The 24436-nt window shown below is 36.2% G+C and overlaps 1 protein-coding gene across 1 annotated transcript; it reads right to left on the bottom strand.

The window, feature by feature from the left end:
* Positions 1-48: 48 nt before the first annotated feature.
* Positions 49-15173, bottom strand: RB195_003324 (uncharacterized protein; the record flags this gene model as incomplete). Its single annotated transcript, XM_064200926.1, has 11 exons — positions 49-291; positions 2167-2296; positions 3156-3293; positions 4519-4619; positions 6063-6173; positions 6244-6376; positions 6432-6578; positions 7247-7442; positions 9627-9737; positions 14890-14984; positions 15049-15173. The coding sequence occupies 11 exons, from the start codon at positions 15171-15173 to the stop codon at positions 49-51; spliced, it is 1530 nt and encodes a 509-aa protein (XP_064056807.1).
* Between the last annotated feature and the right edge of the window lie 9263 nt (positions 15174-24436).

Below are 24436 nucleotides of genomic sequence, written 5' to 3'. Positions count from 1 at the left end.
GACGATCAATAACTATATACACTATAGTGCGTAGAATTCGCAGTTTTTCTAGCACGAATTGCCTGTTCGAACCCATACCGTTCGGTATGGTAGCGATTGCGCGTGAAGACGTTGAAGTGGCGTGGCTAGCAGATCGAATCGATACGTTTTCGCAGGCTCCAGGCCGACTACCGTGGTCTCAATGAGACCCACGGAATCATCTCTAAGCAACGCTTCCAAAGTAGGACCACGATGCGAATAGCAACCGACAAGATTCGACGACTCGAGTCCTCCTTCACAAAGGTTGTTCACCTAGAAATCGATGCATTGATCGGGTTTAGTATAACATAAATAATAACAGCAAGTAAGTAGAGATGGTTTGAAAATTACAGATCTGAAACGAATAAGTAGGTGGTGATGCTTTAAACCCGTAGATACTTCTAGAACAATACATGGAAGACTAACAGGTCGCAGCATTCAAATTATCATTGGTGAGTTCACCTCTTGCTGTCATCTGTTTCGTTTGTAATGTCGCAGCAATTAAAATATTTATTGTATTGTGTGTAAAGTAAGGTGAAAACGACTTGAAGATTGTTGCGGAGGCGGTTGTGATTGAGTAGGTACCCTCTCTAGCACCAACCACCACTGCAGTCTGAGTGAAGCTAGCAATGGTCTCATCGCTAACTTTTACCCCACTCAATTTCTTAGGAAAAGCAACGCGGGTGACTCAGAAACAACCCTTCTTTCTTATGAATAATTTATTGTTCATCCTAAATTTGCTAGAGGTAGAGAGATGTGAGTTGTGAGGGGGGAAAGCTCAACACTGATACTCCGCCTCCAAGTCCGCTAATGCAATTGACAGCGAATTTCTTCAGCCAAGTGACCGCGACGCGTCCGCTTCAGTCTGCGCCCTTCCTCTGGTTTTTTGGTCACGTAAACTTTCTCTCCGCCCTCTCTTCTGGCCCTACAGAAGGGGCGCGGTGCGGTTGAAGCTGCTACTATGTGCAGATCTGTGAAAGTAGTTAAACCACTTATTTGATGAGTACAATATGTAGTTCCACAGTTACTATAAAAGGACGGCAGAAGTCATAAGGTACGGTGTTATAACGGACTAAATTTCGAAGCTAAGATCACGATATTGGTGCGTAAACCTAACATAACTACGCGAAAGGCTCTGGAAGCGTTTTGAATCCATCCAAGACCCCAAATATGAAAAGCAAAGAGTAATTTTCCTAAATTATGCTGTAAGTCGACCCTATTTGAGTTTGTCGCGTCAAGAATGTCCTCCGTTCCTATATACGATCTACGCTTCCACTTGTGGCTATAAGATCTAACAATAGACTTAGGATTTTTTTCGTTGAGCGGATATTTATTTATTTATTTATTTATTTATTTATTTATTTATTCACATACATCAATTCTAAACCAGATAAGAAAGATAAAAAATGGAACACACTTTGTCTGAGTCAAAAAATCATATGAAAAAAGTTTAACAAATTTAACTAAAACCGGGACCCGATTTATTGTCAGAGAGAACTGGCGCTGTCTTTTTTTTGTGGCGGATAACAAGTCAAACATATCGTTCTCCTACAACAGAAAGTGATGAATGTTCTTATGGCATCTACTTCCCAATCCAGAGCGCTTAGCTTTGGTCCAGTTATCGATAAATCATGGTTCGGACTGCCAACTTAGCCTAAGGCACAAGGAGCACGTTGGAGCTAGTAGCGAATCTGGCGGTGAAACTTAAGCAAGAGGGTTCAGCAAATTCCGTGATCCTCAAACGACTGACCAGACAAGCGGCAGTCAAGACCAAATCAGTCAGAAGATGCGGAACTTAGTAAGAAGAGCAGTAGTTGGGAGAGGAGGTAATGTGACGGAGCAAATTAAAGAGAGATTTAACAGCAACCGCGTATAGGGTTTCACCAGGCGGATCGGATAAATTCCAACTTTTCAAGATCTGGAAAAGGCGAACTCACCGACCTAAACGTTAGTCAAGAATGAAGGATTCTAGCAGTTTTGTGTGCGGCGCAACTTAAGAGGACAGATATATTACTTTATATTTGAACATGCAGTTTTTTCCCGTAATAACATCTTCTTCGAGACTTCTCCACTACGGTTCGCTTTGATATGGTTCAATTAGTTGCGAATTGTCCGGTACCAGAATTTTTGATCAGAAAACGAGCTTACCTTGCTCACAAGTTCCTCCAAGTAGTTGGCGTTCTCACGTCGCATATAGATGCAGTATTCGGCATGCTCGTCAGCTGAACGCAACCACTGCAGTGTTGCTGTGGAGCACGAGCGTCGTACTACTTTCACGCTGAAAACGGTTTTTCTCTTGTATTTGACCATAACACTAAACAAAGAAATGGTAGTTAATGAGAGGTGGGTCCGCTGTCTGACTACGATCACCGAAGATTATCCATGAATATCCTAGAGATATTATTTATCTTCAACCAAAAATCTTGTTTCGGTTCAAGTTGTACAGCACCCCTATGTTATTTCAGTATGTCCGGAAATAATCGCTGTGTTGTTCGTCTCTTCTCTGCTGGCCGACAATTACGCCATCAATCATAATCGTTGTAGGCCCCCCGCACATGTTTAGCTTGAATGTTGCTTGAATTTCAGGACATTTTCTGGCAATGAAATGGGTGAGCAAAGGTCAAAAACACAGTGGAACCACATCATGAAGAATCGGACCTGAAGGGGAAATTCCGCAGGATTAGTGAATTATTGAGGCAGATTAAGGTAGAAAAGATGGAGCTCGCTCTTCTAAACTCGCAGCCTCCCCGGGGATCCACTCAGTTATCTGCACGTATAGGCATACGAAGTGCACTTATCTAACGAAGTCTCGCCTCATGCTTGATGTATAGAAGTTGCGATATCCTTATGGAAGATCAATTATTCCTAGGGTGCCTCTCTGGCGCTTGCAGAAGACATTGAAAAAACCGATAGAGAAGATTTTTCCAAGCAACGCAACATAATAAGTGTAATGCTAAGGTAATAATAATATTAATGGTAATAATACAATAACGTTGTTGCAGTAAGATCAAAGTAAATTTATTTACTCATTCATTTATTCTATTTACACCAAGGGTGCACCAAAGAAAAGAAGAAGAGAAGAAAACATATTTGATTGAGTTGGAATGATTAAATTCATTAATTTAATTTAAATTCACCTTGTATCCTCGGGTAATTTCGGATATGGTGACTTTTCCGCTTGAGTGCTAGCCCATAAATGCACACTTTTCGTCCTTGGATCATCGTTGGCTATTTGGAATCGAAGTTGACCGGAACGTACGTTAACTACCAGAAATCTGAATGGATGTGTTTTCCAACACTACGGATGAGGAATATTTTGATAAAGGGAAAATGCCAAAGAAATTCATAATTTTTATATGAAAAATAGGTTCTAAAAAAGAGCAAGGAAGCAGAAAAGAGCAAAAAAGTTGTATTTCCGGGTTAGCAAGAAAAAGGGCTCTATGATAGGATTCGATATCCCAAACTAAGATTTATATGGTTTAATTTGTTTTTTCCAAACTTCTTCTTTTTTTAAGGAAAGTATTAAACATCGGCACCAGGTGTAACCCAACCTGACATATTCAAATATGAACCAACCACCACCTGTACTTAATAATAATAATAATATAATAGATAGTGGTAATAATCTAATATAACAGTAATAATAATGTGACGTTATAGTAGTAATAATACACCAACATATTGATCTGGGAAGAAATCAAAGAAATGCTATATCAGGTATATTTTTCTTGGAAACAAATGTGACACATGTGTCGCAGTCACCGCAGTTACAGATGTAACTGCTGGGAACTATAAATTTTCCTTGCCTCTCCCGGAAAAAGAAATTAAATATCGAGTAGATTTTTTTTTGACAACACTACCAGAGCGAAAACTACGAGCACGAGAAATATTTTCTGTTTTTACTCTGAAAAACCGCTTAAAAAGTTCTCTACTTCCTACTCGCAAACTTCTTTTGAGGACACAAGTGCATTTTTTAAGTTGTTCAGAAGAAGACATAAAAATAAACGAACAAGTAATTGATCTGAACAAAAAAAAATTAGAAATACAGGAATAAAATCATATAGAGAGTTTGATTAATATGTATCAATTTTATAATGCGTGTCTGCCGTCAATTTTGTGATTCTAAGGGGGAACGATCGATTTAAGTTGCTTGTGATCATCCATGAAATGATAAATTTGTATGCCAGGGGGTCCTTAGACTACTTTTGGCACATATCGCAGTTTTACTTGGAAAAAGTAGGAATTTCTTTCGTTTCGAGGCTGTCCCGGACTCTTTTCATTCCCTTTTAGCCACTTACACACTATCGCACATTCTTTAACTTTTCTTCATCTGCTTTTACAGAATCCCATAGAAGTTTTTTTGGAAGTTTTAAAGAAAATACTGTGACACTTGAAAAAACTTGAAAAAAAGAAAACCATCTGTAACTCTCATCATACATATGTATACCGTAATGTAGATTCCACTCACACCTAATATTTTGTATGGAATTGAACGCATACCTCCTGAATCCTGAAAACGGTTCGCTTCTCTTCAACAATTTCCCATTTCTATACACAGACATTCGGACGTAGCCATCACAAGCATGAACTATGAGTAGAACCTAGAGAAAAATAAAATTGATAAAATTCTTCGTTGCTGAAAATCAATAATTATCTATTCCTGTTCAGAAATTTTCCACTGAATCTTAGAAATATTCTTAAGAACGGGTGCAAATGTTCGAAAAATTTCGATTTCTGTTTTCTTTCCTCTTTGTTCCTCAGAAAAAATGCATATTTTGTCGGAAATAATGTTTTCCTGTTGCTGCAGTTTTTTTTAACAGTTGCAGTTTTTTTTTTAAATTACACTAGGTTGTCAAATAATTTTATTGGCTAACGTTCCGGTAAAATCGCCTTCTTCGGACCCTGAAATGGGCGATTCGATTCACAGCTAAATTCTGTGCGTATTTTTCCAACAAAACAAGTAATCGCCCATTAAAAGCTCTCGAAAAAAAAGTTTCCCGAAGCGTTATCCAATAAAATCGATCGATAACAACCTCGTGTACAGCCCATTAAAAAGCAATTCGACATCTTGCTATCCGGATGTTCATTGACAGACGAATTTTTCAAAAATCACACTGAAAGAATAAAAATCCTACTTTTGCTGCACTTACTTCCAGAATATTACACATTCACTTCTATGACATTCGGTTTTCGCAAAGCGTTTGCTTACAGTCGTTGCTGCTGACAACTGCCGCCGGCATTGACGTAAGCACGGTGCTATTTTGAGCGAAGGAATTTGCGGGAAGTATTTTTGTTGGCTACATCACATCTCCGTGAGTTCAAAGTGCTCATTTTTATTTGACTTCTGCAGAAAAAGAATAAAAGCACTCCACCCATTTCAGAAAAGATATCTGTTTCTGGGAAATTACAAAAATCACACGACTATGAACGGCATAGAATTTGAGTATTAAAAGAAGGGCTAGCTCGCCTCCCATTCTTCCCATTTCCTCAAAAGAAGGAAAAACTATTCTCACATTTGCGATTGGACTATAGCCGCTTTATTATGAAAAAGTGAACTGAGCAGCACGGAGAACTCCGAGTTTAGATCACTGAATCTTTCACCGCCGGCCGTTACGGCTACAGTATACCAGCAAGTAAACATCGTACATAATATGTGCTTTTGGTGATCAACACTTCTAGCCGTCGAATGAGAAAACACAATAAAATTCCACGGAGTAACGTAGAGGATCCTCGATTTTCCAAAATCTATGGATTGACAGAGAGTTCAATGAGGGAGTGCAAAAATATGTAGGAGTAGTTTTTTGAAACACCTTTGTAAAATTACGGTATTCACTTAGAATCAAATTTCCCAATGTTTAATTTTTGGAGTAAAAATTGAATAAAATCAAATTACACAAGAAATTGTGCTGAAATAACAAGTGAATTTATTTTCAACATTATATTAGCTAACTATGTACACATTTTAGAAGAGGAAAAGAGGAAATAAATGAAAGGAAAACTCTTGCCTACATCAGGCGAAAAAAAAATCGGAAAAATCAACTAACTTTGCCACTTTGCGTCGCGTTACTGGAAACCACGAACTGATAATCGATAGTGGCGGCCTTTTTCGCCGGTAACGTACCGGTCTCCAGCACAGCATCATGTAATAATTTTCCCTTTAAATACTCATGTAAATAAATGTAAACAATTACGGTGGAAAAAAACCACGAAGAACACAATTTTTACCTCCTCTTTCTTCACTTCCATGTGATTTTTCTCGGGATTTTTTCGTAGATTCACCTCAAGCGTCTCATATGAGGACGTACTTCCATGAAGTGAATCACGAACGAACAACGTGATGAAGTATCGCTTTCCGGATCTAAAATTTTTCCGGTAGCACTACGATGTTTGAGCGGTATAGAAGGAGAACTTACCTTAATTTTTGAATAATCATCGAATTATTAGTTTGAAGAACACAATGTATGGATTCGAGACCTTCGTTCAGTTCTCCGCAAACCGCCCAATCGGGAACTTTACGGGAGACAATCGCGCAGAAACGGTAACGATTCGCTTCCGCTGTGCTATAAAGTGATAATTCACCGACTATCCAGGATAACGTGGACTCTCTTATTTCCTTTTGCTCACCCGGAGCATCGGGAATTTTAACAGCCCCTATTCCTTTCTATGCAGGTAATTGTGGTTTCCAAGCCCTAATGTAAGAGTTTATATATTTGTTATTTGTTTACTTATTTATTTTATACTTGAACCATGGAAATAAGGTAAAACTCCGTTCTAATGCATTTTCAAAAATGCTAAAAAAGTCATTTTTTAAGAGTTTGAGATGAAAATCTATTTGTAATGAAAATAGTGCAATGCAGTGAAAAAAATGAAAATTATGTGTACATCCTCTGACTTTGAATTTTGCAAAATTTTAACATTTTTAGCAATTTTAGCTGTCACTGAAGCTCTAGTTATACACATGTATATATTTAAATGCAGCTCGGATCGGAATTCTCTTCTTTACCAGTCTCCCTATGCTTTTTTTCTCAACACGAAGAATTTCTGATCCTTCAGGCAACAGCATGGGATTATAACAGCAAAATAGACAACGTTAAAGACCAAAAAAACAGAAACATGTCCCTTGGAAAAAGTTTTCCTTCAATAAAAAAAGTCTCCGTACTGAGAAATGGAATAGTAGGAATGTTTCAGCACCTGTAGATAAGAAAAGAACTCGTTCAAAGCAACAAACCTCACTCGTTCGGCAACTTTCCATGTGATTAACACCTGATTTGTCTCAGAATTTTCATCGTTCTTCGAAACCGCATGCGCTAGACGAGTATCATGAGGCAGAGGCGGATAAAAAGCATCCATTTCATCCTGTGAATGTGAAAGGAATAGTCGAGCGGATGATGGAATTGACGAGGTCAGCACCAGGAGGAGAGGTCCTGCAAAATATGAATTTTTGATGAGAAGCTAAAAAAAAAAAGCTATGAACACCAAGAAACTCTCTTCATTTTTTGTCAACAAGGAAAAATGTGCTTTCTAAATCATTATGGGGGATGAACGATTATTTCGTATGCAGAAAAAATTCAACTAGCCAGTTGGTTACGGTAGATTCAAAGTCAATATTACATTCTGACTAGATCTTACTTGTTTTCTATGAAGAAGTGTAAAGAGAGAGAGAGAAAGAGCAAAAGAAGAATGAAAAAAGCAGCATGTGGGAAAACATGGATATTTCAATAGAAGAAATATTCTCAGAAACGGTACTTTAAAAAAAACATCACCAATATCTCCAGAGATTTCGAAACAGGAATGAAATTCATGAAATGGATCATCCTGTTCTAGAACACTACTGTTAAAGCGTCTTCCAATACAATAATCAGAGCAATGTTCTCGATGGATGCGGGAAAAAGTGGCCAGGATGAAGTAATGAATCCCTTTAGGATTTAGCAACAACGCATTCGATTTTTTTCAAAATTTAATTCTATTTTTTCTTATTTTCTTATTCATTATTTTTCTATTTTTTGTTCTATTTTTTATTTAATTTTTTAAATTTTTACTCAAATTTTTATCTTTCCAGAGAAGTGATAATTTACGGTCAAGGCAGAGATAAGAAACGTCATTCGCCTTGATCCGCGCTTAAAAGCTCCATACATCCAAAATTGTTAAATTTTTACGAAATCAAAGTTCCAATTCTTTCTAATTTCCGAATTTTTTGAAACTTCTTTTTCTTCTTCCTCCAAATAACATTCTATTATTCATTTCTTTATCCATATGAAAGAGTACAATCTGTTTTTGGCCACGAATAATTCAAAGCGATTTTTTTTTTCTGAGGACAAAATAAAAATATGCTTTTGTCAACGCCATCACAAATTAGTGAATTCTAATTGGTTTTTGATGGCAAGTATGGACCGGTAACGAAATTTCCTAGCCAAAAATGATGTGAGATGAGATGGAACATTTTGTATTTTTTTTTTGGGATATGCAATCAGTTATAGATTGAAGGAATGTTGCCGATGCAATTCCATTCTACATTTTACCCATTTTTTGCTCTTTTTTGGCTTTTTCTTCTGAAAAATAATGATGGAATACATGGAAAACGCAATGAAATGCTTCCAGAAATTATCTTATCTAATAAAAAAAATTAAAATCTCAAAAATTATCAATTTTTTCCATCTTACACTTTTTGGGATCAATACCAAAAACCAAACCCTATGGTTCTATTCTATAACTCTGCACTCCATAACTCTCCTCAGTTCCCCTCGTCTCGTTCTCCCTTTGATGATCTATCGGCACTCTCCAAGTAGACAGTTGTCGAGTACGTGGAATGTGTGGAATTTGCGCTTCGCAGCCATTCGCAGCACTCGGCGCCGCCGACCGCCGCTGCAACTGTTCGTCGCCCCCGTCGGGCGCGCCGAATCATCGCCCCAGGCCTCAGGGTCAAACCATGCCATGTGACATTAACAAACAGCACATTCCTGCGAAGAGCGGAGAAAAAAAACACGGCTATGACGCCAGGATTACGGTAGTCTCGAGCGATGGAGTATCCGTGGAATGTCTTTGTGTTACGGATATAGCTGCAATTTTTTTTGTTGTGCCACTTGTCGACCACTTATATCTACCACATATACTGTTTTTGCAGTGATTTTCTGATAATATATAAATCTACAGTAGGGATTTTCCTGTTGTTAATCAAAAAAATTAATTAGGGAATTAATTATTTAAAGAAAAATAAAGAAAATCAAGGAGATACAGTCGAAAATTATTATATAATAATTCAAAATTCATGGTACCGTATTCCATAAAAGTATGTGCGTGGACCTCGAACAGAATAACCTCTAGGAATTTTTTTTTAAACAAAAACTCCCTATAAAGCTTACGAAAGGTGAAAATAACGTCTGCAATTCCATATGAAATAAATACTGGACGATTCTGGCAGTTACTTCCTGTGACCACGAATTAGAAACGTACATTTTCTAGCTCAAAAGTTTCGCTAATTCAAAAACGCAGGCAAAATGTCTGAATGCAAAAATAATGGGATGAATAGGAACCATTACAGTAACCCGGTAACGTACGCATGAGTTTTGTTGGATAAAATCACAAATAATTTTATCGAAAATATTTCTAACCTTTCGGAACATGCTGCATAAAGAAGGTCATCCGTCTATCGTCTTCCTGACCAGCTATCAGCTCAAGTTTTGGTGAATCCAATGATTCCTCCGGAGCTAGATCAGAGAGATCTGTAAAAGGAATATTTTGGGAATGAGGAAAAAACTTCTAACTCCTAAAGCAGAAATAAAGAATCAAAGGAAAATTGCAGACTCTGAAAAAAAAAAAACACATTTGCATCTAAAGCGTTGCCAAATCGACTTCAATGAAATGTGGTGTGAAGTGCTCCATGAGTGAGCCTTTGGAAAAATTGAAAAATTTTCTAATCTGCGTAAATTTTCATGTTGGTTTTAGCAATACTACATGATGCCCTGAATCAGTAAGCAACACTATCACATGGTAAGAGATTCTTCTTCTGTTACAATTCTTCGTTTCTTTTCGGTTTGACTAGGAGACTTTTCTAGAAGCTGAAAGGTTTTCAAGATGTGGGTGATTTTTAGGATGTGTTCCTCACACAAAAACTGAAAAATTCGGGACCTCTTAGAGATGAGAAAAATGTGACGTAAAAATTGTATCGCCTACAATATTGCCTCCTATGATAACTAGGAGTTTTAGAAATTCTACCTCGGGTCAGTATATCCGATTATTTCATGTTTACCGCAAGAATCTAAAAATGTGTGAAATTCCTTGTGCTAAATTCTTACAAATTTTTAAAGAATTAAAAAGAGAAATGAATGAAAATTTTGGGAAAAAAAGTGGGGAAATGGACTTTTTGAGCTCCACTAGTTGTTGGAAAAAAATTATCTGACTATCAATACGTATGAATAAATAAAATACATAAAATAAATGATTAATTCGCCGAACATATAGCACACGTTTGCATAAATTTAAATCCTGGATTAAAGAAGGGTTTGAAAACATTCCAAAAACTATTCTTAACTCAAAATTCAAAGAAAATTCCCAATTATGAAAATTTGATCCACCGAGTAAGTCGAGTCCATCCCTCACGAATTCATAGAAAATCCTTCTCTCCTCCTTCTTTCACCCGAGGAAAAATCGCCTTTCCCTTTCAACTGCGTCACATGCGTTACGATTGTTTGACGTAAATCGACGGTTTGAAACGACCACCATCATCACCGCAAAGAAAACCCCTCAGCTCCCTTCGTTTCGTATTTCACACAGCGGCGCGTATGTGTCCAGAAAAGAAATTCCGTGCTGGTTAGTTTTTTTCCTTCCGGCAAACATGAATGCATAGTGAATGTTATGTAAAATAGGCTTGTAGAGGAATTTTGCACTCGATTTAGTTCTACGCGATTTTTTAATAATAATGCATTGGCAAACAAAATCCAGAACAGAGTTTTTCCAGAGAATTCTTTTCTAAACATGGACAAGCGCTCCTTTATTTCCTATCCAGATTTTAATGCAAAGAGCTGCTGAGCTCTTCTGAAATCTGCCTAAGCCGCGTTTTTTTTTCAGATGCTCTAGAGCCTAGAACCAATAGATACGTGTCCTTGGAAGAATAAATTCGTTGGATATGCAGTCCTTGGTGCATTTTTTTTTTCAAACCATGCAATCCAATATCCTTATATTGGCTCCCTGCATAATAAACATGGTACAAGGGGATTTCATTGTGGGACCTAAACGCTTGCCTGGGCGGATAGTACATGTGCATTTATTCATGTAGTAACTTTTGTCTTAAATGAACAGCTATACAGCCAACCTCAGTCTTGAGGGAAGAATATAAATTGGTTTTATGTGAAAAAAAAGTATCAATATTGGTGGAAATATTTAGAAAAATGGGGTAGCAATCAACCTAAAAGCGCTTTTGGCCAAAATTCAATATGTTTTTCCACAATTTTTATACGAGTATATGGATTAAATATTGAATTAAATTGAAAAGAATTGAATTTATGACCAGTACTCCATACAGTACTGTACAGCACTCACATGAATTGTATGAAGCTCTATTCAGTCGTTCACTTCGCCAAATTTGCGCTTTTATTTACTCAGTTAATACATAGTCATTCATTCATTCAGTCATTCATTCATTCATTCAGTCAGTCATTCGAGCTTGACCAGCTCATTCATTGATCACTAAATGTGTTTAAAATAGTCATAAAGCATAGTTATTTTCCGAATTTATTTCGTGTCCCAATGTTCTTTTCATCAAGGTCCCACTGTTTAGCGACTTGTCGCCATAAAAACGAACCACACACAATTATTCACAATTATTATCGCAATTATTCTATGAATTCCGCTGAATCATCGAGGATTTCAACGTTTACATCGTAGATCCACAGAAATTTCCTTTTACCATCCGATCATCCATACATCTTTCGGAGTGACCCCGTGCTAGTGCTGTGCTAGTGCTTTCGTACAACGTCTCTCCCCTCGAAAGCAGCCAGCAATCGCTCAAAAGCGTTGTGAGTCGTCGAAAACAAAAACAAAGAAATCAAGTACACTTCCTCTCTCCGCGAAGTTTTCAAAACTCTCCTGTCATTTTGTTTTTCACATTCCATTTGATCAAGTTTACAAATATCCTCAGGGACGGAATCAGACTTTTCACAAACTTTTCACAACCAATAATACATTACCCTATCTTAAGATACCTAGAGGTTAAAGATCCGATTTTCGTGTGCTCTCCAAGTTTTTTTTCTTCCTGAAAATAAACCCGGAACAGCAGTCTGAATGGATAAAAGGATAGAGGGCACGGCGTTAATCAATTCCTTCGGGATGCGCCCACGCGTGTTCGACGCAACTTCAATTCAGAATCGTGGATTGTGAGCGCAGCGGACAAAGACTTGCGCGGGGTCAGCTGATATGTCAAGTAGGTGTTTTATCCTTCAAAATAATTCTGGCATCAACCTCTCTCTGAACCCGGAACAACGAAGGTTTGGTTGGCTTCGGTGCGGTTTCTCCGTCGTGGCCCGTCGTGCAGTCGCAATCATACCTCTTACCGACTGCGCTACACTTGCACAAGAGCTTTTCTGGAGGAATTGAAATCTCCTAAGTTCCTTGACATCATTAACCAAATCCGGGATAAAAACATATGGGTTATTCTAGAGATTTTTATAAGTTAAGAGAGTGCTGCAAACGTCCCAGAAAGATATGGTTTTAATTTTTTTTTAAATAAAAACGAAACTTCCTAACCCTCATTATCACTCTCATTTTGCCGTTCCTTTTCATGTTTTGCATTTAATTACCATTTTTTAGAATATTATTCATTATTTTTTAGCATTTCATCATAATTTTTATTTATTTATATTTTAATACTACTATACCATCATTATTTTTTATTCTGTGACAAAAAATGAACCTGAAGGGAATTTTTAGCTACCTATTCAAAGCCTCTGAAAGTGAAAAGGGAGTTTTTCACTGACGCCTTTACGCAAAATACACTTTATCCCATCTTTTCCAGATATTTTTCCACATGTTCGCGTTTGCAAAAGCTCTGCATAGAGAAAATGGTTTTTTTTCGCAGCTGCATAATCCATTTTTCCATACTTTAAAGCTCACTAATGCACGGAAGAGCCGCACTCTCTTCCCCCTTTCCCGACCCTATGTTGTCCATTGAGTCCAGAGAAAAACTCGGTGGTGATAATGGTTTCCTGTGTGGAGACGTTGCTGGGCTCCTAATGCAAAACAACGCCGAATGAATGCGTTGTGGTGGGCGCTAATTATGTTTACGGCCATTGTAGCGTTGGTGGATTTTCCGCTCACCACATCACCGCTTTATGCGAGACGTGGAAAGAACCGCAGAAATTTTTCCCGACTCCATGAAAATCCATGAGTGAATTTTTCTGGAATTCTCTTCTTAGGGCAAAGAGTTTTAGCAATAGTCACAGTAAATAGTTTTGCGAATTTTTTTCTTGTTTTTGAAAATTCAATTTAAAAAGAAAAAAGAGGAGAAAAACAAGAGAAAGTTTTTGCTTCTGCGCAATAAATGTTCAACGATATGAGGAATTCTAATGAAATTCCCCCTTTGGAAATGCATCTCTAAGCAAATTTTCTCAAAAAACCTGCTCTGTAAAGCCAGATAAATGGGAAACGCGGAAAAAAACCAATATCTGCCTTCAGTGCACTTTTGAACACCATGAAAAAATGTATTGCATCTTCTTAGAGCCTCGATATCGAAAAATTCCAAAGCGAATTATATTTCCCGTCGAAGAGCCGTACCTACATGAATTGCAGAGTTCTTGAAAAATGTACAAAAAATTACATACTGCTGGAAAGAGAAATCACGTAGAGAAATCGGAATAGCATAGAAATGAAAAGAATACCTTTTTTATGTTGAGTTTCACGGTTTAATTTCGATACGGATATTTTTTTCAGGATATAGTTACATAGAATATTATCGAAAAAAATTTTTAAGTTGTCTGTATTTTGAGAAAATAACATTTTGAGGAAGAGAGAGCTAAAAAATATTGGATTCTTCATGAGATGATAAATGAAGGATAATTGTATTTCAAGAAATAAACATTTAATTAGAAATTCAACTAGAAGCAGGAAAGTAAAATTATTGTAAATGGAGCGATGAAAATCAAAAAGGTATGAAAACATATCAAATTAATTGTTAGTAACAGCTACAGCTGAGATTTTATAATCGGAAATAATTAAATGTAAATAAAAATAAGTAATAACTAACAATTAAATAATGAGATAAACAAAAAATAATATATTTAACAGATAACAAATACAATGAACGCAACAAATAAATAGTAAATAAAATAATAAATGAATTGCTTCAAAATTCGCAACGCTTTCATGGAACCGTTGAAATTCCGGAGGCTACGGTAGTGAATAGAGGTATGGAGGTCCCGAAGCACATCTATATACGAATAAAGAAACGGTAACATTGAAATCAACCACATTAAAAATAACTAGAATAAATAATAGAATATGACTTAAAAAATTGAAAATTATCATCATAGAAATCATTTAGGGATTTCTCGTCAATTTTCATATTCAAGAAGTTAAAAATCAGGTAAAAAAAATATTGAGATTTTCCTTCATATTCGATGTACCTATGGAACACAAAAATATGGAAAGAATAATTGAAAAAAAAACTTGTAGTCACGGATTTTCAAACACTATGTGAAATTTTACTGCAGTCAACTGTAGCTCGATGTATTTCATGTTTAAGTTAATTTGAAAATCAAAAATTTTTTTAAAAATTGAAAGGGTTTCTTTCCAACTCTTTCTTCATTGGGAAGAACAACGTAGACGAATCAATAAGGTTGTTGGGAAAAATTATTTTTTCAAAAACTTCTTTCAAATACTGACTTCCTTTGAAACGGTAAAGTCGCCAATGTACTGACGCTATACATGGTGTGACGAATAGGAAAAGTGGTCCATCAGAGTTATGCATGTAGAGGAGCCTGGAAAGTTGCCAAAAATAAGAAAATTCCTTTATCTTTCCTTTTCCTTTTACTGTCCACCTACCTTTTCTCTTTATCCGGACCTACATCAGAGATAATTTCTACGTTTTCTCGTAACGATTTCCATTGAGAGATGACAAATTCATTTGTGCTGGATATCAGCACAAAGAGTGCAACGACGAGATTCATCTGAAAATTATGCGTTTGAATTTTGAGACAACCGACAGACGGCTGACACGACGACATGATGAAGCCCGAAGTGCCTCGTGCCATACTTAGCCACAGAACGTTCCATGAAATTTCCTAACTATCGATCGATAAGAAAAAGAGAGAAAGAGAAAAAAGCGGAAGACTTTTGTGTGCTCTTCTGTAAACTTCATGAATTTGTGCTTGAAAGTGTTTTACTCATCGAAATGTTCGACTTTTAATAAGCCAAAAACTCCTTTCTGAAATATTTTAAAGATTTCAAAAGCTGGTAAAAAAAAAAATAATTCTTGTTTTCTAACACAAAAATCAACCAGCTAAGCAAAAAGAACATTTTTTCCATTTCGATCAAAACATGCAGCGTTTCTCTTGATCTGATTTGTTTATTCTCAAATCATAGATCAAACGAGATACTGTAGTTTAAACACTGTAGTTAAATAAACGAGATACTGTAGTTTGCTTCGATTACATTTTATGTCATCAATCTACATACGTTGCATACGTATATAGCTGTGGACAGAGTAAAAAGTAGCCTATCACGCAAAGGTTAGGAAAATCAGCTGTAGGAAAAGTAGAAATTGATGTGAGTGCTTAAACCAACTTCCGTAGGTAGAAAATTGGAAATCGACACCATCGATAACGAGAAATGAGTGAAAAAAAAGAGAAATGAAAACGGTAATAATGGTAAAGGATAAAGTTGCCAGGTACAAGTTAAGTACTTAAGAGAGCATTGGGAAAAATGCTTTGAAAGTGATGTGAAAGCGAGAGTGTGTGACTTCATGGATGCCTCCGGAGAAGTCAATCTTCAGCATTTTTTAATGTAATTCATTCTTGAAGGTTGACAGGGGAATGAATCCGCTGACAGATGCTGGAAGAAGTTCCCAGGAGGAGATCCTTTCAAAGAAAAAAGAAACAAAGGCTCGAACCAAATTGATATTGAACGAAAAGTGCATAAAATAACAGCGCAGACGGTGAAATCGCTGACAAATATATGTTTTCCTGCTCATAAATATGCGACAGAGTCTTTATAAATCCAGATTTTCTAATGGAGATACCTCTGGAGTTAGACTTCTGACGATAGGTTTCAAATGCTCCGAAATAACCTAGCCACAGCCAATCCTCATAAATTATCTCAAGAAATAGGATATTTCACCCCCGTTATTCAAGGAAAAACCATGAGGAGAAAAGGAAAGAAGAAGAAAAGAGAAAAGAAAACAAAGAAATTTGAAACCAATATAACGATTAGTTAATTTTTCGAAAGAAAGAAAAAACACAACGAAGCAGTTTTAGAAGAATCGAAGAAGAGCTTATGAAATTCCAAATAGGAACAGTACACAGGAAGAAGGAAAGAACAAAATCACCAAAACAAACAATGGATCACGGAAAAACGGCAGCATGTTGGCAGTCTTCTTGACTCATCTCTAATTTCTCACGGCGTACTGTTCATGTGATGGAATAACAACTAAATAAATAAAATTGAATGGACGTAACAACTACACTTGGCAATGCTGAATTCATTTAGAAGCACGATAACAAAACAAAAAAAATGTTTTTTGCGACATTTCAAAAAAACCTTTTCTTATAAATGAAGGGGTTAAGAAAATCCAGACACAACCTTATATTGATCCTATTAAGGACAATAGCAGCCATTTTATAGACTTCTGCCGATGGAGAATCTAAACGATGGAGAAATATGATGAAATGTGTGCCAAATGATAGGAATAAAATATAAGATTTGATTTTTTTTAAACTCATTATTGGTGCTCAACGTGAAATGGGAGATAGAATTCATAAGCACCTGCACGCTAAGAAGAAAATCCTGAAATATTTCAGATTTCGAAAGTCAGCAAAATAAGCGCCCTCTTATTAACACTTAAAAAATCAAATTTTGAACAGAAAAAAGCTATTTTTCCACTTTTCGGCGAAAGATGCGGTCAGTTTTTGATTTTAAAGCTTGTATTCACTCTAATGGGAGCTAAACCGCACTCACATATTTCGGTTTTAGTATCGGTTCATTATAAAATTATTTTCAAACTATTATATTTTCACGTAAACTGAGAGAACAAGGATTTTTTTAGTCCATTAAATATTATTCCTCCTTTGTTTATTGTACTACTTAGTCTATTATCCATTCCATTCCGAAAGCAGAAATCATGGTTTGAATCGAAAGCAAAAATAAAAAAAAACTCTGGTATGAGTTTGGTTTACTAATTAATTAACTGCATAAGGAAAAGATAAATTTTATTGCGACGAATGTACGATTTTTCGAACAAATATAAAAACGTTATGTGTCATGTTTCACATATTATTTATTATTTTATTTACTATTATTTAATTTTATTTATTCATGACATGTTATTTGCCACAAAGCGGACTGCGCCAGATTCCACTGTCAATAAATCGTGCGCGCCATTTCTTCCTAATGCTCTGAATCAGACAAAATATTTCACTTTTTTCTGTTTTTTTTTCCTAGTACAACATTGATATATGTTATTAAGTAGATAGACATACAAAGAAATAAACAAATGAATAAATAGATTACAATGAGTCATTTTATCCAGACAGTAGGGTTTCTGATAAATGTGAACATGGATAAATCGGATTAGGAATACCTCAAACGTTTGGTTCGATGCCGCTGTCTCTGTATACAATACAATAAGGAAATGACACTAAAATTATGTAAAAACAACCAAAAATTACAAACGTACTTCCCCTGAGCAAAAAAATTGTGGAAAATACAGTAATATCCTACAAAAGGACTTAATAACAAGTTGATTAGTGACGGTTACTTTTCTCTTTAAAACGGTTGAACCTAAAAGTGGATCTAGCTGCCGCTATTTCGCTTAAATTCTATTTGGTTCCGATGTCAAATCCTTAAATTCCTTTCAGGAGCAATTCTTAGGCACAGCTATCATTCGAATAAAAGAAAAATAACGGGTTGAAAGCTTAAAGATGAGTGATAGGCAGTGAGGTGATTTTTTTCCCCGGAAACGTACCTAAAAGTGCAAAAATGTGCTTCGTCGAGCTCTAAGAATCCCCTCAAACATAATCCATAAACTTCATCCGGAACTATTTTGTCTACAGCTTCCGGGAAACGCTGAAAAATGCTTGAATAACATATGTACAATGGAGGAACTCGTTGACGAGGGGAAAAAGACAATTTCCCACTGGAGAATTTTATTCCCCGGTGCTTCAGCACATAATATGAATGACATCATCGCACAGACACATATATTTGTTATTCTTTGGGTAATGTTCTGTTTGGGGCCCCAACCAAACGAAACACTGCCTCTTTTTTCGGCAGAACCTTCAACGACGGTAGATGAGAAGGATTCAGGAGCTTTAGAAGTCACTGCCAAGAAAAAAATCCTCAGAATTGTGCGATGAATTCAGCGAAGAATTCCAGAAGTTCACCAGGAAAGAGTGGAAATAATTTTTGTGTACAGAGGAGCACATAATTCACCTGAAATTTTGCGAAAGACATGAGAAGACCTCATTTTAACTCATTGGCTGTTGTTGACAATAGTTTCACGCCAAATCGAATCTATTATTTTATTTCATTTATTTTATTTTATTCGCATAAACGAATGGTGCACCAGGAAGAAAAAAAAAGAAAGCAATTTTTTTTAAAATAAGAACTTGTAAGAAAAAATGTGGAAACTTATTGTCAGTGGAGCTTGACGCGGTCCTTTTCGTGGTGGATAACGCGAATTCATGGATGAAATACGATAAAATCAGATACGGACCCTCAAGTGCCTAACAAATAAGGAAAGAAAAATTCGTGGGGAATTTTCCAGGAGTTTTCCGTGGACATCAGTACGACTATGATATCTAGTAGGGCCCTTCTAAGGATACTGGAGAAATGGACACGCGATAGCGATATCCACACACACACAAATATCCAGCGCTAAACAACGATTGCACTCAAAACAATAGCAGCACATTGACGAGCGGATTTCTTTTCGTCGTAGAGTCTAAAATAGGATCAATGCGTTGCTGGCGTTTCACGTTCTCGCAAGGGAGTTCAGACGAGCACCGAAATATTCAACTTAAGACCTCACACGAAACACACACGCATATATCCAAGCACCACACACCAACGTGTGAACACGAAAATCCAAAGGGAAATTCTGTTCCGACTGAAATGAGACCCATAGAGTACATTTTCACGTTAATGGTTGCTAAGGAAAAGTGACGGCAGCAGTGACGCCACGAAGGTTTCTTAAAATAGAATTTTTGCGGTTATACTTACTTATAATTATAATTGGAATTATAAGATCATTATTATTATAATATTATCATCTTTATTATAATTGCAATTATAAGGTCATAAATATGCCAAAAATACATTAATAATAGGATAAAATTCTTTCATACATTTAGACTTCTCATAGATTTTATAGATCTTTCTTATCATTTTTTTTCAAACCTAAATTCTTTAATCATAGAATTAATTAAATTTTAAGCAACAAATTTCTCGAATACGTTTTAAAATCCCTAAATACAGCTCCAAGAAATGTTCGAACTATCCAAAGGATATAAATCCCAGAAGTACCACGACAACCATTTTATGGAATTCTGTGGTTAAATGGTGCATAGATAGGATAAAAAGCGAACAAAATGAGAGAAATAAGGTGTAAGATTTATTTTTATGTTCACTACTGGCACTCAAATTGGATTGAGAGAGTGGGTTTATAAGCATCTACACGTTAATAAAAGTTCTCTTTGAAATAGTCTTCAGAAATGTGAAAAAAGATGATGATGAAAAAAGATGTTTGTGAAAAAAGTAGTGTCCGTTTAGTGATACTTACAAAATCAAATTTTGAGCCGAAAAAAAAACCTTTTCTTCCATTTTGCAGCAGAAGATGCACAGTGTGAAGAAAATCCGTAAAAATATTGGACTAAGTACGTGATGTTCGCGAAAACTGAAGCATACGCCCAAAGCACCCAAAGGAGCAGAGCATGCCATATTTTTATTGCTGATACTTCCCTTTCTCCTATTTCCTTTGCTTTTTATTTTTTCCGCAGGATTTGAAGAGATTTTCAGGAACCAGTCTTTTTTTTAACAGGAAACAACGTTTTGTTGTAGTTTTCGAGAGAATGTGCAGAAAATTTTCTCGTAAAGAAATTATGAAAATAAGAAAAAAAAGTATCGAGAGATAGAGCATTTTATTGCATTCCAGAAATTACAACTGTTAGCATCAGTGCAATGAATTTCTCTATGTAATTATTCACACTATACATAAGGACTTTAGGAAATTTAGCAGTGCACGGAAGTGTTTCTTTTTTTCCATTATTTTAATCAATATGAGAAATTTCTATTTTCCAGAAAAAAAACCCAAGTATCCTTTAACAACAATTATTAGCGCTTTAATCGCCTTCCGTGTGTTTTTGGACTCTCGTGACATGCTGCTATTGATTCGGATATTTCCATGGTATATTCAGAAAAATCTCTTCCAGCTATGTAGTGCCGGGAACAACCGTATATCATCGCTAAAGCTCTTTTCTATCGCCCATATTCATCATTGAAAATAAAGGCTTCGCTGGGTGCCTCAACGAAGTGCTTAAAGTGCTAAAGAATTATGCATTCATTACTTTCGAAAGTGCGCGCGTTCCCCCCCCTCCGGCGAACGAAGGATGCGGCGAGTGGGGATTCCGGCCATTAATGTGTCATGTGCAAAATACCAGTGCGTCCCGCGAAGATATTGTTGTGTCGAACGGGGGCGCTTAACATAAATGCCACGTTTTTTTTTCTTTAAGCCTATGGACATCGATGTGGACTAGTAAACACGACGAGCCCGTGGATGGATGTAGATCGAATCGCGCTGCTCTCCCGCCTACCAACACGCACACAAGCGGAGGTGATGCATTGCATCTGTCTCATGTGGTTGCAAAATCCCCGTACCACCATCTCAAATATTTCCCTAACAAAACGAATTCTGGATCTCCAAACCGGAACGAATTCTGGTGTACACAGCTGAAAATTTGCAAATATTCCTATATTTTGGAAGAGATGAATCTAAGAAAATCCTCGAAAATCTTGACGAGACCGATCTTCGTAGAAATGCATCTTAGAGAAAATAGTGCGGGGAACATTAAATAATATAATAAATTTGAAAAAAATATTACAAATAAATTATTATTATAATAACTAAACACTATAGAGAATGAATATTTTTAATAAATATGTATGTTGCATTATTGTATTTATTATACTATTATATCTATCATATAATTTGTAAATAAATACCTTTAAATAAATATAGACAATAAGTAATAATAAATAATAAATACTGGCAAATATAACATCCTAAAGGATATAATGATGTAATAAATATAATAATGTGGTAAATATAATGGTATAAGTAAGTATACTTGTGTAATAAATATAATAATATAAGAAATATAATAATATAATAAATAGACGCGTTAGCAGAAGAAGAGTGGGCTACGGAGCAGTTATGTTCCAAAATTATTAGGAAAAAGTTGGTAGACTGCTTCACTCTCTCCTTTGTTTTTTTCTGGCAATTTTTTTTCGTTCTTCTCTTTTCGTGAATAATTTTAGAAAACGCTTTGATAACAGTTACCAAGGAAGTAGCTAAGTATGAGCATGTTCTCATAAATAATCAAAAATGAATGAATTTGCCCCCATTTCCCCGGTTGTCTATCCAGTTTTTTCAACTGTTTGAAGTATTTTCTTCGTAATTCTGACTTCCTATACCTAGATGAAAAGATTTGGAAAACATTCCTTAATAAAAAAGAGGAAAATCGCTTTTTTACGAGATGATTTTCAATAATGGCGAAAAAGAAAAGATAGGTGAGGAGAATATGAAAATGGAATGATTCATCCATATCTATTTCTAACCTCCTGAAAAACTTAAAAACCTCCTAGAAGATAAATGAACTTTGTCGAGGTGATTTATTCTCGATGAGAGACAAATGTTATAATCAAGGGAACTTGTACGTTTATTTACTATCGAAGCTAATTGTGGCATGGATATCACATCCGAAGAGCGCTACTCCAGTGATTCCCTATCAAACATGTGACAGTTGTTGCGAATAAATCATATTGTTAGGTCCTTTACTTTTTTTTCATTGAGAGATTTTCCACTGAAAGCATTCCATTCATATTTGTTGGCTAATTTAAAACCTAAAAAGTGATTCTTAACAATTTCTCAGAGTCATTTTTCAGCAAAGAAGTGTCTCATTATTTCATACAGATTTGTGCACGACCTCTAAGAAACAACATTCTTGTTCAGGACATGAACCTCAAGGCAAAATTCAAGGAAAACTCTTTCAAGATTAACAACCCTTTTCCGATCACAATTCCTATTTAGTTTATGAAGAAGTGCGTGCTGAAGCAATCTCAGTTCTCTAGAAGGACATCGGACGAAAGTGCTTCGCTAAGCCGCAAAATGACAGGAAATTGGGTCAGAATTCAGGAAAAAAAAGTCCTAAGAAGAATAGAAATGTCGTTGCCATGTTCGTCACTGAAGTGTGAAATTTGATTTTTACGGCACCGTGATGTGCTCGTTCAAAAATCACACACACAAAAACACCTAACATACACACACACGCAGAATTTTCGGAGTCAAGGATTAAAGAAAGTAATACATCGACTTGGTGGTGGTTGTTTTTGAACGGTGGAATTTATCATCAGGGGAAAACCGGTGTTAAGGGCTCCAGCCACATTCCATCAATTTTTACCGTTGGCCTTTCAGAATGACTTGATGGGATTATTAAAAAGTTCCCTCCCATTCATCCGGGAATGTTGTGGCGCAGTTGGTAAGAGATTCCGCTGCGAAGACAAGTTCAGTAGATGGTTCGAAACTGTCGTAGAGTGAATGAAGCCTTTCATGAAATCTGAGGTCAATAAATTGGTACCAGACTTGTCTGGCAGGATTGATTAACGCCAGTGACTTTATCCTTTAGTCCTCCTTTTTCCTATTTCCGTGGAATTAACAGATTTCATTTATTTTTTACTATTATACATTATTATTTTATTTTTATATACTTTATTGCTTTTTTTGAAATCATTTACCACTTCTTTAGAAGCTCTAGTTGATGCCGACTAAGCTAGATCCCAAAGATAAACAAATTAGGGTCACTAAAATAAAATTTTTCTTTTGTCTACGCACATTATTTTTTGATGAAATCTGATACAATGAAAGCAAAAAAAGCAAGACACGAAGATAAGATTACGCTACGAAAATTCTCCAATTTTACGCGAATCTGAGAAAACATACCACAAATACGAATTCGTTGGATATTCAGGAATCAAAGACCAAAGAAATGCACCAGTTCAAAAATAGAGAACAGGTTTGTGGATTCAAAAAGTTTTTCTCTCCCTCCTTCAAACATATTATATAACGTAGCGGTTCTTCCCCAGGAGAAATAATTAATATTCTAACTAACTGATGCTCCAGGCTGTTAACTTTTTAATGCGAATAAGCTTAAAGATGCTAAATCTATATAAAAATTCTAAAACGGATGTGGTGCTCGAAGACTGTAGGGAATGAGAACGGATCAGTTCGATGCATGATCAAGGTCGATACATGATCAAGCTATCATTTGAGCTATGCGTTCTTAACAAGGAAATCCCATTGAGAAAGTTAAAATTAGCTCAACCACATATGTATACACATAAATCTTCTTGATGGAAAATATTCGCAAAGCAGACACATAGAGCTAAAAGAATGGTCTTTTGTGGATTGTTATAAAGGGAAATATTAGCGATTGGTGGTTTCTAGAAGCACGATTACCAAGTCCAAATAACCTGCCACTGCTGGAAGCGGATTTGAGCTATGCGGCAGAAGAACTGCTGCTGCCGCTGCTGCTGCTGCTCAGCTCCGCCCCGCCTCTCCGCAATCTGCATGAGGAAAGAGGGTAGGCAGACCTTGGAATGTTCGGAATGCACAGTTGACACTCATTGAAAACATCGTGCTGATGGATGCGTGAATGGCGGAAATACGAACGAACTCGAAGCACGTCATTTGCGTCAAAAAGTGTTCGACCACAAGTCCAAGTGGAAATGGAATTTTCTGGACAACCTTTCTTCTTTCGTTGTAATAGCGGCTGAAGAATCGACGAATTGTTCGATTAACTGCTAGCTTCGATCAAATCAAACATTTTTCATTTATTCCAAACTAAGATTTTCGGCAATCTCGACAATCTAAACATCACCTCGAGTGATTCAGAATTGTGGACGATGATTTTATAATCGTTTCTCATTCAGATACAAAAATTCA

This window comes from Necator americanus, chromosome IV (assembly GCF_031761385.1).
Source record: "Necator americanus strain Aroian chromosome IV, whole genome shotgun sequence".
Taxonomy (NCBI): Eukaryota; Metazoa; Nematoda; class Chromadorea; order Rhabditida; family Ancylostomatidae; genus Necator; species Necator americanus.
The sequence above is the reverse complement of the archived record's forward strand: the minus strand, read 5'-3'. Positions and strand labels throughout refer to the sequence as shown.